This window comes from Canis lupus, chromosome 12 (genome assembly GCF_003254725.2).
Source record: "Canis lupus dingo isolate Sandy chromosome 12, ASM325472v2, whole genome shotgun sequence".
NCBI classification, from domain to species: domain Eukaryota; kingdom Metazoa; phylum Chordata; class Mammalia; order Carnivora; family Canidae; genus Canis; species Canis lupus.
Window position 1 is genome coordinate 1,261,577 of NC_064254.1, and position 17,527 is coordinate 1,279,103.

Sequence of the window (17,527 nt, forward strand, 5' to 3'; positions counted from 1 at the left end):
TAGAAAAAATACCTTTTTATTAATTATTAGGAATAATCCATTCATTGAATGCAGGATGTGTATTGGGGAAGGTTAGGTACTGCCAGATGGCTGAGGGGAAACGTGCAAGAGGGCAGTGAGAAGGGGGACAGTCCCCACCTTTCCACAAACTATAAACAGCAACACGAACACAGAGAATCACAAATACGAGGATCCTTCCTCACATCTCCCTCCATCCCACTCTTTCAAAACAAGTGCCAGTGTGGTCGCTAGAGGTGCCAGGGCATCTGGAAGTTCTGGGCCGGGAGCGGGGTGCAATGTGTGGCCTCGAAGTTGTGCAGATGCTTCTGAGCCTGAAGAAAGAGCGCAGGATGGGGACGGGGGAGGGTGCGTAGAACATGCAGTGAGCAGCAGCCACCAATCGCCCCCGTGAAACCACCACATGTTCTCTACGAGCTGCCACTTCCAACGCTGTCCTCAAGCCCCACAGGTGCCCCCTGGCCATCCCAGCACCCCCTTCCTGCTCACCAGAAACAAGGCCAGCTGCTGTCGTCCATCTGCGTTCATGTCTTCCCCTGCAGAGGGGGGTGCTCACACATGGGCTGCACATCTGGGTATTGGGCCCCCCCGGCCCCTCCCCAAAACCCTATCCTGCCCCAGGCCCTCCTTACCCACACTCCAGGGAAAGTCAGGCCCACGCTCTGCCTGGTAGGAGCGGAGGACGGACAGGCACCAGTCCTCCTCCACCTCCCAACGGCTGAAAATCGAGGCTGCTGGGGGAGTGGGGGCAGGGAGGGAAGAGGCACTTGTCAGCCACCTGGCCTTGCCAGGGCCCCACCCAAAGGCCTCACCGCATCCTACTCGCACCTTCCTCCAGCTGTGAGGAGGCCTCCAGCCACTGCCTCACCACTCGAAGACCCTCCTCTGCCATCACACAGGGATACCTACAGGGGGAGCACCGGGGTGGGAGGTCAGGACCCCGTTCTCTTCAGTTCTCTTCACTCATCATCCCTAACCCTCTAACTCCCCACCCCCTGCCGCAAGGCGGTGCTGGTGTCAGCACACATATGTACACACACACCCTGGCTCACCGATACTGCAGGAGCTTCAGCAGGAGGTCGTTGCCTCGGTTGGACATGATGTCCTCTGGAACCCTGGGGGTGGGAGGAATATGCACTGGAAGGGCTGGAGGTTGGGGAGGAAGGGTTTGGATACCTGGGTTTCTGGCGGGCAGAGGTGGGTGGGGCAACTTCCTAGCTCTGTCTGGGATCCAGGAGGGCAGAGGCTCCTAGGCACTCACGTGGTAGTGATGATCTCATCCTTGGTTCTTCGGATCAGCAGCACAGGGCCCTGGTACCTTCAGAGGACAGCGTGGTGGGAGGGAGTGCTCAGAGGGGGACAGGTGACAAGTGGCCACCCCGCCTGTCTTGTCCCTGCCTTCCCAGCCCCTACTAAGCAGGGGCCCAGGAGCTAGCCCATCACTCAGGGGAGAGAAAATATTGAAGAATAGGCACTGCCCAAACTCTGATCTTACTGGATCTTCTGGAACACCCGGCAGAGCCTGTACAGTGGGGAGGCGGGAAAGGGTGTTTCATGCTAGAGGCAGGCCTGCCCTCACCTGCACAGCTGTTCTGCGTTGTTTAGATTGAGATGCTGCCTCACAGTCCTGGTCACCAGGCCCCCTGCAGCGAGATAAAAGTGAAGGGATAACAAAGACAAAGCCCTTGCCCAACATAATGGTCCCCACTGTCCACAGAAAGAGAAAACTAAGGCTCCAGACACGGGAGCCCTCCTGCTTCTCAACAACGGTGTGACCCACTCCCCATCCATCTCCAGTCAAGATAGCTCCCAGTTCCAGCCCCCGCCTCCCCTTCCCTGGAAGGCAGGCCTGGGAGCTTCACTCACTCCAGCTATCTGGCATGACCTTCAAGGCCAAGGGCACCAGGTCATCGAAGGAGGCATCCAGGATCACGGCACTAATGTCTGGGTAGGACATGGCTGCCCACGTGGCTGGGATCAAGACAGGGAAGAAGGGTGACATCCTTGGCCTCCTGTCCACTGCCCCACCCTCATCCCACTGACCCTGCAGGCTGACGCCATGCTCCTGACTAGGTGAGCCCCTGGTCTCCCTCAACCTCTCACTTCACTTGGCCAGGGCTCTATCTGGAGAGGATGTGCATGGGAGACAATGTGCAGGGGAAAGACTCACTTTCCTGATCCCCCTCCAGGACCCTGGTTTACTTCTTTTAATAATGGGCATAGGAGGGGCCCCTGGGTGGCTCAGTCAGGCATCCGACTCTTGGTTTTAGCTTGGGTCATGATCTTGGGAGGGGCGGGGGTGAGATCAAGCCCTGTGTCAGGCTCTGCACTCAGTAGGGAGTCTGCCTGGGACTCTCTCCCCTTCTCCTTTGCTCTCTCTCTCAAAGTAAAATCTTAAATAATAATAATAATAATAATAATGGGCATAAGAGTGGAAGGAAATGCAAATATGCACAAACAGGATACCATCTTCTAGACCCACATAGATAACCCACCTCTATCATCTCTTCCCTTAAGCCTTGACCCCACTATCAGGCCCCTAGTACATTTCCCTACCTCACCTGGGGGTGGGGTGGGGGTGGCGCAAATTGTGGGGGTGGTTAGGAGGTAGGCTAATACCAGTGAAGCCGCCAATGGACCAGGCATAGATGATGATGTCCTGGGGCTGGAAGCCCAGGCGGTAGATGGCAAACTGCACCACCACATCCATGGCATTGGCCTCATTCTGAGGAAATGGCACCCCCTGCAGGAGGAAGGGCAAAGGCAGGAGTGGTTCAGCACAAAGGGGGCGAGGGCCAGACCCCCCCACCCCCACCTCCACCCCCCTCTTGCAAGCCTGTTGCTTGCTTGCTGTGGTGTGGACTCTTAGCTCCCCTGCAACAGCCAGGGAGTGCAGAAGAAAAGCATGGTGGGAGGGGCTGCACTCTCCAGAAAGCAGCCTGCCTGCAACTCCCCACTGCCAGAGGAGGGAACCTGGGTCCCTGTCCTTGGCGCCCAGGTGACAGGTGAGTGGGAGACCCCCAGAAATATATACCCCTTTCTCTAACTCCAGTGACTGACCAGGGAGGAGACACACCATAATTCAGGAAAAGAAAGGGATTTCAGAGGGTCTCACCGTGCTTCCAGCAAAGCCTGGATGGTTCCAGCCCAGGACTGAATATCCAGCTGCAACAGTGGGGGAGGAGCTAGGACCTCATGACCCACACCTCCCCTACTCCAGCCCAGGGGGAAAGAGCAACAGAACACTGGAGCTCTAAACAACCCAAACTCAGAGGCGAATAACCCCAAGCCTTCCCAGAATGAGGCGAGGACACCAGAGGTTCTGAGGCAGCAGAAGGGAGAGATACGTGACTGTGTAGTGGGGACAGAATGAAGGCCAACATGTTAGGGACACAGCCCAAGGGGAGGGATGTAAGGTTAGCAAAGCAAATGGGGAGTACACTCTCCCCCAAATGTGAGGTTTAAACTTCACACAGACAAGGCGATCAGGCCCAGGGAGGTTATGTCAGTGTGGGAAGGTAGAGGCTTTCCATTCCAAAGGGCAGGACAAGAGAGCTGAGCCCAGGCCTACCTTCCAGAGGCGTAGAAATGCAGCCCACCTCATAGAAGCCCGCGTTCCCCTCACAGCAGATCACCTATGGAGGGAGGCAGGAGGAGGGCTGGGGAGGAGCCAAGCTGGGCCAGAAAATCCCCCATGTGGCTAGAGGTAGGAGCTTTGTAGGGTAGAGGAATGGGCCTGTTCTCTTTAAGGAGAATGGAAATTTCTCTTTTCACAAGGTTCATCAGAGAGAAGCAAAGTGGATGCAAATGCTTAGCAAACTGAGCCCTCAGAGGAGGGGGAAGTTGGTCAACCACCCAGCACAGTGTCCACTTCTCCTTGGAAGACCAGTGGGGGCTCGCTTTCAGAAATGGGGTTAGGGATACTTTTTTCCTTTCTAGTTTTTGGCTCTATCTTTGCCCATGAGTGTTTCTTCTGTGTGGTATGCCAACTGCTTTCCATCTCTGGGCTCCAGACTTATACAGTCAGATAAACACTAATTCTATGGTACCCCAAGCCCAGAGATAGGGTGGCTTGCATGGACTCTCACAGCAGTTGGGTAGAGCCAAGACCAGAAGCCAGCTCCCTAGACTGCTGGCTCAGTGCTCCTTCCAGGGCTGCTTCCTGGAGGCAGGCTGCTTTGGAGACCAGGCTGCCCAGGTTCAAATCCCAGCTCTCATTTACTGTGTCATCTGGGAAAACGATTCTGGGCCTCAGTTTTAATATCTGTAAAATGGGCTGACATAAAAATAGTACCTATTCTACAGGGTTGTGGTGAGGATTAAATATATGCCTTCTATGTGATAAATGCTACGTGGTGACTGTCACAAGATTGTTTTTTGGTCCTTGTATGTTACCTCTTGCTTCCTCCATTTTGCTATGGCAGGGTTTTCTGACACCAAGAGGTCTTGAGGGTGGGGCCAGGAGATGGGCTTTTCTCCAGCTGTCCTTCTTTGGGGTTGCTGGAGGACTGGGATCCCCAGAGCCTCCACTGCTTCCCTCTCCCCGACCTGTGAATTCCTGGCTCCCACTCACCAGCTTCTGTCCCTGGGGCTCTGATGTCTCCCGCCGGTCCACAAACATGGTGTCAATCTCGTTGCCATCGCAGGCCAGCAGCTTCGCCCGGCGCCCATTACACTAAGTGAGGGAGATGTGAGGAGTGGGAAGTCACATCCCTGGTGGGGGGAGGAGCATCGGGGCGCAAGGGCAGGGGCGCCTCACCTCTTCCACCAGCCGGGCCTGGCCCTGCAGCAGCACAGGCATGAGGGCCTTCTGGAGCAGGTACACTGAGCCGGGATACAGCATCCGGCGCCCCAAGGTGTGTGCCACCAAGTAGCTGTGGGGAACTCAAGGTTAACAAACCCTTGACCTCAGGGGGGCCCAGGGACCACCCCAGCCCTTGCACCCAGAGGTTCTGGGGCCTGATGCACCCTTGACCTTCACATTTTTGTTTTCTTTTTAGAAGATTTAACAAAATGCTGTATGGACCAGACTGGTGTTTTCCCAACTTTTTTTTTTTACTACAGCCTTTCTAAGATGCACATTTTATACTGTGGCCCAGTACACGCATTTGTACATATAATACTGAAAATTTCAGGAAATAATATTTTCTACGTAAAAGTAAAAGCAAAGTTATTAACTATGATTCTCTTAATGTATAAATACAACTTAGGGACACCTCGGGAGCACAGTCAGTTAAGCGTCTGAACTGTTGGTTTCAGCTCCAGTCCTGGGATCCCTGCATGGGGCTGCAGGCTCAGCATGGAGTCTGCTTAAGATTCTCTCTCCTCAGGATGCCTGGGTGGCTCAGAGGTTAAGCATCTGCCTTCGGCTCAAGGTGTGATCCTGGGGTCCGGGGATTGAGTTCCACGTGGGGCTCCCCACAGGGAGCCTGCTTCTCCTTCTCCCTCTGCCTGGGTCTCTGCCTTTCTCTTTCTGTGTCTCTCATGAATAAATAAAATCTTAAAAAAAAAAAAAAAAAGATTCTCTCTCCTCCCTGTTCCTCCCCCAGACCTTTCCCTGGTGTACCCGCATGAGCACCTGCTCATTCACTCTCTCTCTCAAATAAATAAATAAATCTTTTTCTTTCAAATAAATAAATAAATCTTAAACAAATGCAACTTATTAAAAGTCCCCAAGTAAATAATACTTAAATAAACAACAGCTATAATTTATTCAATTGATTTCAAGATTCATGAGTGGGTCAAGATCCATAATTTGCTTTCTGTTTTGAGATTTGAGAGAGGGAAAGTGGAGGGGAGGAGAGAGAGCAAGAGGGGGAGGAAGGGGGGCAGAGAGATTGAGAGAGAGAGAGAATGTGTGTGTGTGCATGAACTGGGGAAGAGACAGAGGCATAGTGAAGCAGACTCCTCATGAGCACAGACCCCAAGGTGGGGCCCATCCCATGACCCTGAGATCGTGACCTGAGCCGAGGTCAAGAGTTGGACACTTGGGGATCCCTGGGTGGCTCAGCGGTTCAGCACCTGCCTTTGGCCCAGGGCGTGATCCTGGAGACCCGGGATCGAGTCCGACTTTGGGCCTGCTTCTCCATCTGCCTGTGTTTCTGCCTCTCTCTCTATCATGAATAAATAAATAAAATCTTAAAAAAAAAAAAAGAGTTGGACACTCAACCAACTGAGCCACCCAGGTGCCCCAAGATCCACAGTTTGAAAGACACCAAACTAGATTGCACACTCCACCAAGCAGAGACCTGGCTGTTCTGTTCACTGCAATATGCCTTTTATCTGCCATGTAGCTGGTGGCTAGAGCCTAATGCAGAGTAGGGGCTTAATAAATATTTACTGAACCAATGCACTAATCTAGACAGATAAGCTGTGGTAGGTGCTGTTCCTGAAAGACCATTTCCAGTTAATCTTGAAGTAGGATTTGTTCACAGAAAAACACTGTACTACCCCATTCAGCATCCTCTCAAAACTGCAAATCTGGCTTGCCCCTCTGACCAATCAGCATTCTGTAGACACCGACCACTAAGCCCTCCCCTTTCTTCGGTATTCCAGAAACTGCGTCCCAGGCCACAGCAACAGAAAATTCCCACGACATCTGCACCACGGTAAGATATGGATGATTACTGCTGCTACTTCCAACACCATCCGTGTCCACAACTATGATTTACTTGGGCTTTGCCATATGCTCTCAGGCACCCAGGCAAGGTAGAAGGCTTTGTGAAGATGTTACTACACTTAATCTCGCCAATCCTATGAAGTGGGTTAATCATGGACACAGAGATTGCAGGTCGCTAAGGTAGGATAGCCTAGGAGCAGAGGGGCCAAGACAGGGATAGCTGCCACCAGACCCTGCTCCAGCTAAGGCTATGTGTCTCCACCACACCTCCAACCTCATTCTTCCCTCCCAGCCTGGTTAACAGAGCTTCTGTGGGGACCTGGCTGGCCCAGTTTGTAGAAGATGTGACTCCTGCTCTTGGGGCCGTGAGCTCAAGGCCTATGTTTCGTGCAGAGCTTGCTTAATAAATAAATTAAAAAAAACAAAAACAAAAAGAGTAGTAACATGAAAGAACTTTTGTGTCAGATAGAATTGTGTGAACATCCCAGTCTTTCATTCACTGTCTATGAGACTCTGGAGCTCTCTGGGCCTCTTTTCTTCACCTATAAATCTAGATTAAAAACCACAAATATGAGCACCTGGGTAGCTCAGTGGTTGAGCATCTGCCTTTGGCTCAGGTCGTGATCCTGGGGTCCTGGGTTCAAGTGTCCATATCAGGCTCCCTACAGGGAGCCTACTCCTCCCTCTGCCTCTGTGTCTCTCATGAATAAATAAATAAAATCTTTGGAAAGAAAAAAAAACTACCACAAATAATACAAACTACGCAGCACAAGGCCCTATCTTGCAAGGGAGCACCCTGTCCTGGAATCCTCACTCCGAATCACCTCCATCCCAGCTGGCCTCTCTTCCCTGTTGCTTCCCACCTGGTGATCTGACAAGGCAGCTTCTTGACCCGGTTGAGGAGGGTGTCTGCTGTCCCCCGGTGCAGGGGCTCTGGGCGGAGCAGGGCCACACCTTGGTAAGAAGGGCCCCCTCGAGACTCCTTCCTGAGGATGGAAAGATGCAGGGGAGGACAGTCAGGAGCAGCAAGCTGAACAGCGGAGGTCTGCAGGAGAGGGGGGAGGATGCTGTCTAGGAACAAGGAGATGGTGCTGGAGAGCAGCCCCTGGGGCCCAAGATGGGGACAGGACAGAGCAGGGATGGAATGAGAGAACTGGGACCTCACCGGCTGCTGGGCTCTTTCCAGTGGAAGTCGACCGGCCAGCTCTTAAAGTCAAAGTTGTAGTTGGCGAGCTGCCTCTGTGGTGGGCAAGGAGAGGTAAAGAGGAACTGAAAAGTTGGGGCAGGCCACCTACCCACCCTAATCAGCCATGGGACTGGCCCCCACACGTCATGGGGAGACAAGGAGAGGTCAACACCCCCATACTCCCTTCTCAGAGTGAAGAAAAAATCAGCCAAGAGAGGATGCCTTTATCAGCTATCCAGCTGCTTCCAGAACACTCCTTGCTTTCCCAAAATATAAAACTGACCCACTCCCAAAAGGGATGGCTGTAGGTACTGGTGCTTCTGAGGGAGGAAGTGGGGGTCTGTTGGCTGTTCATGCCCCCCTCCCCTACTGGGTCCCTGATACAATGCTGTCCTGGAGGGCTGAGTGAGATGGATGGAGGGAAGTCATGCCTACAGTGGCTCCTTCGCATTGGGCCCACCTCTTGAATGAGGCCCTCTCTCACTGTTCCATCCTTATGGCCACCTTCCTTCCCTCAACTTCTGCAGCCAGACCATCTATGCCTCCAGTCACCCCACCGAGCCCATCCACATGCTTTGTGAGGGTGGCGGGAGCTGTGTCTTCTCTGCTGTACTCCCTCCCTCACCCTCGAAGCACCTGGCACTCTATCTTGAGAACTGTTTTTTATTTTCCGTCACAGAAATTTTTTGACATTTTCAAAAATAACTTGACTAAGAGAGAACAATAGAAACACTGTACAAAAATGTAAATGGCAAAACAAGACAAAATGAAGAAAAGCACATTTCAGGCAGCTTCTGCTCAGACCCTGACTCAGATCCAGACCCAGCCACTTCCTTTGCTCTGTTCCTCACTTAATCTTCCTTTGTCTGTTTCCTCAGAGGTACAATAATACCACCTCATGCAATTGTTGTGAAGACTGGGAAGGGCATATGCAAAATGCCTCAGAGGGGGGGTCCCTGGGGGGCTCAGTGGTTGAGCGGCTGCTGCTGCCTTCGGTAGGATACCCCTGCCCTGCCCGGTAGGGGACTTAGTCCCTCATGAGGCTCCCTGCAGGGAGCCTGCTTCTCCCTCTGCGGGTGTCTCTGCCTCTCTCTGTGTGTCTCAGGAATAAATAAAATCTTAAAAAAAATATGCCTCAGATGGTGGTAGAGCATCATCGCATAGCTCTGCAAATGCGGCCAGAGCAGCCAGTAACATGATGATGGCGGTCACAGATCTCTGATCCCAGGAACCCCTTTGTTAACAGGAAAGAGCTATATAGGGCCCTAAAGCCCCTTCTTTTTTTCTTAAGGATTTTATTTATTCATGAGAGACACAGAGAGAGACAGAGAGAGAGAGAGAGGCAGAGACACGGGCAGAGGGAGAAGCAGGCTCCGCACAGGAGCCCAACTGGGCCTAAAGCCCCTTCTGAAAGACAATCACACTCCAGCACCAGCTGAGCTGGCACAACTCCAAGGACACTGTGCCCTGGCTTTTCTCCCTCTTGGCACCACATTGTGCTTCCAGGCACAAGAGTGGACATACCTGTCCATCTTGTCCCATCCCTGAACAAAACTAGCATGGTGTGCGATGCACACGGCCAAAATAAACAACATTTACAGAACTGAGCTGCTCGGAGAGAAGACCCCCTTCTAAAACACTGTGAAATATTCTGTTAGAAGTGGTGGGGAGGAAGATTCCTTGGGTAGATGGTTTCCTCACACAGAGGAGGAGGGACATAGCAATATGCAAGCAAAAAGCCAGGGTGTTGGATGGCAAAACACACTGCCTCCCCCAGGACAGAAGCTGGTGCCCGGTGCTCTGGGGAGGCAGCTGAGGAAGCTGCTACCAGGGTACCTGTCTGGCACCTTTCCTGGAAACGCTCACCTTGTTTTCTGCAGACTGGTTCCTATGTGTTGCCTCCAAGATAGTGATGAACTGCCGGTACTGGGGGTTGGTCCAGCGGCCAATACCTGGTAGAAAGAGGACAGGAAACAGTGTTAGGAAAAGTGGGAAGAGCAAGCTGAGTGGGTTTCAGGAAGAGGGTTGGAGATGGGCAAGGAAAAGGCCCTGGAAAGAGAAGCAGGAGGAAAAGGAACAGATGGCCCAGGATCTGGGGAAACAGGAGAGTCGGGCTGACCCCCTTCCTCCATATCTAGCAACTGGCTTCATACTTCTCCTATCCAGCTTCTTCAGTTGTTTTGTTTTTTTTTTTAAGATTTATTTATTTATTCATGAGAGACAGACTGAAAGAGGCAGAGACATAGGGAGAGGGAGAAGCAGGCTTCCCATAGGGACCCCGATGTGGGGACTGGATCCCAGATCCAGGGATCATGACCCGAGGGGAAGGCAGGTGCCCAACCACTGAGGCACCCAGGCATCCCTCTTCAGTTGGTTTCTTGATAGGCGATTGACTTCCCACCCTCCAGAATGTTCACTTTCCCGGTCTTACTACAAGCGTCATGCAACCTTACTATTCACCCTGGTGAACATGGGTTTCCCTGCCAGCATTCTCTGCTGCTCGCTTCCCAGCTCTTTTCTGTATGGTCTAACTCCCGGCCATCTGGCTCCCTGGCTCCCCCTCTTGCCCCAGAATCACTTCCTCACTGACACTGAGCCCCTTCCTCCATCCCCACTCTTCCTACGGTGCCTCTCAGCACTCTTCCTCTCCCTCCAGACTCCATCCTCCTCTGCTTCCTGGGTCCATCTTTGCCACCTTCCGAGTCCCAGACTTCTCTCCCCCACCCCCCCCACCTCCCTTTTACTTCTCGGAGAGCTACCCTTCCGGAAATCACATCTGCTCCCTCTTCACTGTAAAGGAGTCTCAAGCCCTGACTTCTCTGCTTCCACTAATCTGATAGGTATCACTCACATGCCAGGCACCATTCTGACACGAAGACAGTAGGAAATGAGACACACAGGCTCCAGCCCTGAGAGCTGGTACTTTGGCCCGGGGTGGGGTGGGGCTGGAGAAAGAGAAGAAGCAAGTACACAAGAACTTTTCAGGGAGGGGTAAGTGCTATAAAGAAAATAAAACCAGAATGAACTAGAAGGCTAGTATCTATCATCAGGAGTAGAGACCCCAGACAGTACTGCGAACAAAGCAACGAGCAAAATGAATTGTGTGGAATGATGCCGTTTGTGCCAAAAATGTAAAACTCACAAAGAAAAGGTGATATATTATTTATACTTCCCATACTTCATAGATTCTAAAATGTCTATTTTATTTACATTTGAAAACTGAAATCGGAATGCATTTTACAATTCATAACAGCTTAGATTTGGTAAGATGAGGCATATCTTTCATAAGAGTATACAAATATGGAACCAGGAAAGAAACTACGCCAAGTGGCACTGGTTAGTTCTGGGAAAAGAGGAACACGGGACTGGGGAAGATTCCAATGGGAATGTCAACTCTGAATGCAATGCTTCAGTATTTTATTGATAAAAGGTATTTGAAGCAATATCACAGAACACAAGCATTTCAGTTCTTTATGATACTGTATTTAATTTCTGTACCCAAACTAAAAATAAATAAAATTTAAAAGTAAGGCAAAACTGGGACGCCTGAGTGGCTTAGTGGTTGAGCATCTGCTTTTGGCTCAGGCTATGATCCCTCAGTTCTGGGATAGAGTCCTACATCAGGCTCTTTGCGTGCAGCCTGCTTCTCCCTCTGCCTGTGTCTCTGCCTCTCTCTCTCTGTATGAATAAATAAGTAAAAATCTTAAACAAAAAAAAAAAAAAAAAAGTAAGGCAAAACTGAGGAGTGGGAGCTACTTTTAGACCGGGCACTCAGGGAAGGCCTCGCTGAGGGGGGAGCCCAGAGCATGGGGGATCAGGAGGCAGAACACCGCAGGCAGAAGGTCCGCACCCCTGACCACTGCCACCACCCACCCACCCGCCCACCCTCTAGACAGGCATCCCCTCGCCCAGTTTTTGTCACGTGCACTCGCCAAGGGGCAATGATTTGAACCATCTCTTCATTTTTAAATCATGAGCTATAACATACACACCTGCAACACAGTTTAAAAGATACAAAGCAAACATTCATGTGACCATCACGCAAGTCAAGGAAGCGAACATGGTCACGTCCCCCCACACAGCCCCGACCGTCCCTCTCCCAGGTTATCACTCCCCTGACTTTCAAGATAGTCACGCCTGTATTCTGCTACCGACATATGCATCCCTTGTGAACTTTACGTGAGTGGGAACAAACCACATACGGTTTCTGGAAGTCTGCTCCTTGCATTCAACCTTACAGTTGTGAGACCCGTTCTTGCTGCTGAGCGTAGTTTAAATTCGCTCACTTGCATGCTGTGTTGTGTTGTGTTGCACAACTAGACCTCTAACATATCCATCCTATTTGTGGCCATGGACTTGTTTCCAGTTTCAGATTATGACAAACATCTACATGGACATGTATGGAATTATTGTAGGGTATATGCATCTTCTTCAGATAACAGCAGTTTTCTGCCAATGAGTGTTTTTTTCATACTTACAACCAAGCCCTTTAAGGAAAAGATCACGTCTTCACCATTCCCAATTATTCCCTTTCAGGGCCCAAACCATATATTTGCAAAATTACTTAATAAATATTTACCCCGGGAAATATAGATCCAAGCCAGGCTCCCTCTGGACCTACCTCGGAGACAGGCCACGCCTGCCAAGAGTAGTAGCAATGTCCCCGCATAGTGAGAAAATGGCACCACTTTGGACAAGCTCAAGTAACCTGGGAGGGGAGAGGCATTATGTGAGAAATTTCCCCACTGCCCCTTGGCATCTCTTCCCAGGTCAGGCCCAATTTCCGCCCCATATTCTCTCTTTGGGACATCCATGCCCTTGGAGGAAGAAGACGCCTGATGGAAGAGGAAAGCCAAGCCATGTCCGTAGGTTCCCTTTCCTCTTTGGAGAGGTTGGCTCATCTGCCAACAACCTGCCCACCACCTTTGAAGCCACACTGACCTTTCCTGTATAAGTAGAAGAAGGCGAAGGGAGAGGAGTAATAAGAGATGGACCAGAAGACTGAAGCCTGCAGCAGAGAGACAGGGACAAGCAATCAGTACACATGCACACACATGCACATATGTGCACACATGTACACGCACGCACCCACACACAAGTCTGCCATTTCCAGGCCTAGGCTCTGAGCAAAGTGGAGGACCTGAGGGAGATCAATCACATCAAGTACCTATTCTGTGGATGACACAGTAGGTGCTTAATATCTGTTGAAAGGCAATGTATCAGAGCAGAAAGGAGGCTGGGGAAATTAGGTACAGGTTCTGTTTTCTTCCTCTTATCTCCAGACATAATCTCATCGCTTTTAAAGGCCAGTTTCTTTTTCTACTCAAGTCAATCAAACCTTTCCAATCAGCCCTGCTCAGCACAGCGCCTGGCCTGGTCTCCAAGAGATGCACAAACGTCACCATAGGAACCCTGCCAGAGAAAACAGCTGTCTTTGCAGCCAAGGAGGTTAGTTGCCTGTAGCCAGGGAGGACAGGTCACTGGGGACCACAGGACTCAGCACTTGCAGATGGTCCCAAGGGGAAACGCATTCTCCTCAGGGCTCAGGCTGCCCCAGAGAAAGCAGTGCACACACCAAGGTGGAGTGCCAAGTATGGGTGCTTGAGAGTGGGTCCATGTGGTTGGAGAGGTTGGCAGCAGAGGCTGGAGCATTCCCCACCCCAGGGGCGCTGCCTTCTCCCATGCTAGGGAGGAGAAAGTTCCGAGGGCAACTGGGTGGGAAAAGACACAGTAGTCCCAGATGCGAGGGCAGACATACCAGTGCCAGGATGCTGTCAGCATGCTTCTCCAAGGCACGGGGTTGATAGTACGTATCCTGCCAAAACAGATGGCGGAGTCAAGGACCATGTCCACTGACCAGTCCTTCGCCTTCCCTTTTGAAAGCCCTGACGTTGTGTCCTCTGGTTCTAGCCTCTGAAGCTGTCCCTCCTGCGACATTCCTGGCTCCCAAAGAAATCCCTCTTACTAACCCCTCCTCCAAGCCTGATTTCCTACCCCAGACCATGAAAACATAGGAGGCCGGACTTGGGAGCAAAATTGAAAGCCTCACCGAAGGATTTGTGTTCCTTTTTCACAACCCAGTTTCAAATGGGCCGTGGGCAGGTGCAAACGGGGAGAGGAGTGAGAGAAGAAAGGAAAGACACAATGACAACTTTAAGAGGGAAATAAGATCAGAAATAACAGGGTGATTAAGGAAGAGAATGTGGCAGAGGGCGGGCCGTCCCGGGGCGCAATCAACAGCTTGAGACTACCCGTGAAAAGGCAGAGCGCCTACAGGGACACAGCCGCCCACCACCCCAGCTTTCCTAATGTGACCACCCTGGGGTCTCCAAGGCTGGCTGGGCGGCGGGGTGGGAGGCCGCGCGTACGTGACTTGTCGAAGCCATCTAACTTCACGGACAGTGTGGAAGGCAGATAAAACGGAACTGGGGAAGGCACCGAGTCAGAAGAAATCACCCAGCTCTGGAATTGGCGCAGGGTCTCAGGCAATTGGGAGTAGCACGAACCACGACAGACGGGGTGGGGGCCGCGAGAGGGAAAGGCGAGGAGCGCTAGTGGGAACCGGAAAGCGGTGGCGAAGAGCGACAGAGGAGGCCGGCGATCCGCGGGCGTGACTTTAACCCAGGAGGCGCAGGGAGCGCTCCGCAGACACCTGGCTCGACAAGCAGGCTCCCCCGATTTCCAATAATGGGCGCTTCCGGGGAGCAGAGGCCGCGAAGGGGACTGGGCCGTACCATGTTTCCGACCCGGGGAGAACTCGACTCACCCAGGAGCTGGAAGGGGGGGCAGTGACTGAAGTTGGAGTCTCGGGGACGCCGGACGGGGCCCTTTCCGAGTCCCTCTCCCGGTAGATTTTGTAGAGCCGGGGGCCTAGGACGCAGCTCAGCAGCTTCGCCATGGCCCCCGCTCCCGCCGCTGCTCTCCCAGCAGCAAGTCCCCCTTCCGACCCCGCCCTTCCCCGGCCTCGAAGGTATTGCGTGCCCTTGACGTCAGCACGTACCGGCTCCGCCTCGAGCCCTGTAGAGACATTTTCCGCGCTGCTTGAGACGGATTTCGCGCAGTTGGACCTACGGGTAGAGCCGTGGTCAGAAATTAGTTGGAGGCGTTTGGAACGCGCCGAGGTAGGGGATTATCAGGATTAAGTCACTTTTTCCCATCCCTTAATATTGGCAGGCTCTTGAACGACAATGGGAACGAGGGATAAGATGCAACACAAAGAAAAGGTGTCTAGGAACACATCTAACCAAAGAAATGCACGATTTTATGAAGAAAATTACAGAAGTTTTTGAAAGAGGTGACCAAAGGCTTGAATAAATATAGAGCTACATCGCAGTCATGGATAGGAGGACTACGTATTATCAGGGTGTGTAAAATACCGGTTAAAAAAAAAGAAAAAAAAAGGAGGAATTCTTGCTCCTAAGCGTAGACAAATCTCAAATGTATTGTTTAGTGGGAAAAATAAAGCCACAGATTGATTACACGCAACCATCACGATACATATGCATCTGTATAACATTTGAAAAGAAAATTTAATGATCAAGTGAAAGTTGAAGAGCAAATTTAGAATAGTGTAACACAGCATAGAGGATCTTTGAAATGGTAATACTTTTTAAAAGATTTTATTTATTTATTCATGAAAGACACAGAGAGAGAGAGGCAGAGACACAGGCAGAGGGAGAAGCAGGCTCCATGCAGGGCCCGACGTGGGACTCAATGCTGGGACTCCAGGATCATGCCCTGGGCCAAAGGCAGATGCTCAACCACTGAGCCATCAAGGATCCCAGTAACACATTTAATAGATATTCAGGTTTGGTTTATTTTCCTTTGTACCTTACACCTACATGATATATAAATTCTTTCGCTTCTTATTGCAGTAAACACATATACAGAAAAGTGCACCTTTTGAATATATCCATGTAATCAGCATCCAGATCAAGAATACATTATACCACATCTACAAGACCCTCCCCAAATCACTACCTCCCCCGCCAAGGGGTAACCACTATCTTAGTTTCTAACCTCATAGATTAGATTTGACTAATTTTGTACTTTATGTAAATGGAATCATGCAAATGATGCCCTTTGTTTCTTGCTTCTTTTACTCATTATGTTACATTCGATACAGTCCTTGGTATGCATGGAATATTTCATCAAAAACCATTTAGAGGGCTGCCCAGGTGGCTTGGCGGTTTAGCGTCGTGTCAGCCCAGGGCCTGATCCTGGAGACCTGGGATGGAGTCCCATGTCGGGCTCCCTGCATGGAGCCTGCTTCTCCCTCAGCCTGTGACTCTGCCTCTCTCTCTCTCTGTCTGTCTCTCATGAATAAATAAATAAAATCTTTTAAAAAAACTTTTAGAATTTTTAAAAAACACGAATTCAAAGAGATACATGCACCCCTCTAAAGCAGCATTATTTACAATAGCCAAGATATGGAAGTGGCCCACGTGTCCATTGATTGATGACTGGAGAAAGAAAATGATATATGGGGCACCTGGGTGGCTCAGTCCATTAAGCATCTGCCTTTGGCTCATGTTATGATCCCAGGGTCTGCGGATTGAGTATCTCATTCGGCTCCCTGCCCCATGGGGAGCCTGCTTCTCCCTCTCCCGCTGCCCGCTGCTACCCCTGCTTGTGGGTAAAATCTTAAAAAAAAAAAAAAAAAAAATGTGGGGGCAGCCCGGGCGGCTCAGCAGTTTAGCACCTGCCTTCAGTCCAGGGCAGTGATCCTGGAGACCCAGGATCGAGTCCCACATCAGGCTCCCTGCGTGGAGCCTGCTTCTCCCTCTGCCTTGTGTGTGCCTCTCTCTCTCTCTCTGTGTCTCTCACGAATAAATACATAAAATATTTTTTAAAAGATGTTATATATACGTATATACATAATGAAATATTATGCAGCCATTAAAAAGAATGAGATCTTGCCACTTGCAATGACATGGATGGAGCTAGAGAGTATAATGCTAAGCAAAATAAGTCAGCCAGAAAAAGACAAATACCAGATGATCTCACTCATATATGGAATTTAAGAAACAAATGAGCAAAGGGAAAAAGAGAGAGAGAAATCAAGAAACAGACTCTTAATTACAGAGAACAAACTGATGGTTACCAGAGTAGGGGGGGCATGGATGAAAAAGGTGATGAGAATTAAGGAGGGCACTTGTTATGATGAGCCCTGGGTGATGTACAGAAGTGCTGAATCAGGACACCTTAGTGGCTCAGCGGTTGAGCACCTGCCTTTGGCTCAGGGCATGATCCTGGATTCCCAGGTTTGAGTCCCTCTGCCTGTGTCTCTGCCTCTCTCTCTCTCTCTCTCTCTCTCTCGTGTCTCTCATTGATAAATAAATAAAATCTTTAAAAAATAACCTTTAAAAATAAATAGCACATTAAAAACTATCACAGCTCTATAAAGATCTGCTTTGAGAATCCTGCCTGGAGTAAAGGGATTTGGTGAGTTCTCCAGGCCTCTTTTATCCTTTTCCTTTAGTAGCAACACACTCACCAGGGGCTCAGAAGAGGTTTGGTGGGCCAGGCAGCCACAGGGAAAGTCATTCTAAATTATTTATGGAGTATTGACAAAGCGTGCAGTCTTGTGCTGGGTTCTGTGGAGACCAACATGAAGACTCAGCTTCTTCACTTGTTAGCATCTCTTGTAGGGTGGAGGAGAGAGCACAGAATATACTTCCAGACTGCATATAGGTGGATAGCTG

The 17,527-nt window shown here is 50.7% G+C and overlaps 1 protein-coding gene across 6 annotated transcripts; it reads right to left on the reverse strand.

Annotated features, from left to right (window-relative positions):
* ABHD16A (abhydrolase domain containing 16A, phospholipase) lies at positions 1-14,796 on the reverse strand. 6 transcript variants are annotated; one of them, XM_025418209.3, is made up of 20 exons: positions 14,590-14,796; positions 13,582-13,638; positions 12,765-12,831; positions 12,445-12,531; positions 9,690-9,775; positions 7,803-7,876; positions 7,462-7,623; positions 4,778-4,892; positions 4,592-4,693; positions 3,590-3,653; positions 3,134-3,183; positions 2,638-2,761; positions 1,885-1,989; positions 1,598-1,661; positions 1,280-1,336; positions 1,071-1,133; positions 847-923; positions 651-749; positions 508-554; positions 1-332 (listed from the first exon to the last, which is right to left on the reverse strand). In XM_025418209.3, the coding sequence occupies exons 1-20, from the start codon at positions 14,719-14,721 to the stop codon at positions 249-251; spliced, it is 1,716 nt and encodes a 571-aa protein (XP_025273994.1). In that variant the 5' UTR covers positions 14,722-14,796; the 3' UTR covers positions 1-248. The 6 variants fall into 6 exon arrangements, with proteins under 6 accessions (XP_025273994.1, XP_025273993.1, XP_025273996.1 ...); XM_025418208.3 differs by having other exon boundaries at positions 651-752; XM_025418211.3 differs by having other exon boundaries at positions 7,501-7,623; positions 14,590-14,795.
* Positions 14,797-17,527: the final 2,731 nt, after the last annotated feature.

What these genes read in the sequence shown, in the direction of transcription:
- ABHD16A (XM_025418208.3), bottom strand. Translation starts at nt 14,721, where the DNA reads ATGGCGAAGCTGCTGAGCTGCGTCCTAGGCCCCCGGCTCTACAAAATC. An exon ending in GATGAGATCATCACTACCAC is followed by an intron (nt 1,134 to 1,279) that starts GTGAGTGCCTAG and finishes TCCCACCCCCAG; the next exon opens with GGTTCCAGAGGACATCATGT. An exon ending in CTCCTCACAGCTGGAGGAAG is followed by an intron (nt 753 to 846) that starts GTGCGAGTAGGA and finishes CCACTCCCCCAG; the next exon opens with CAGCCTCGATTTTCAGCCGT.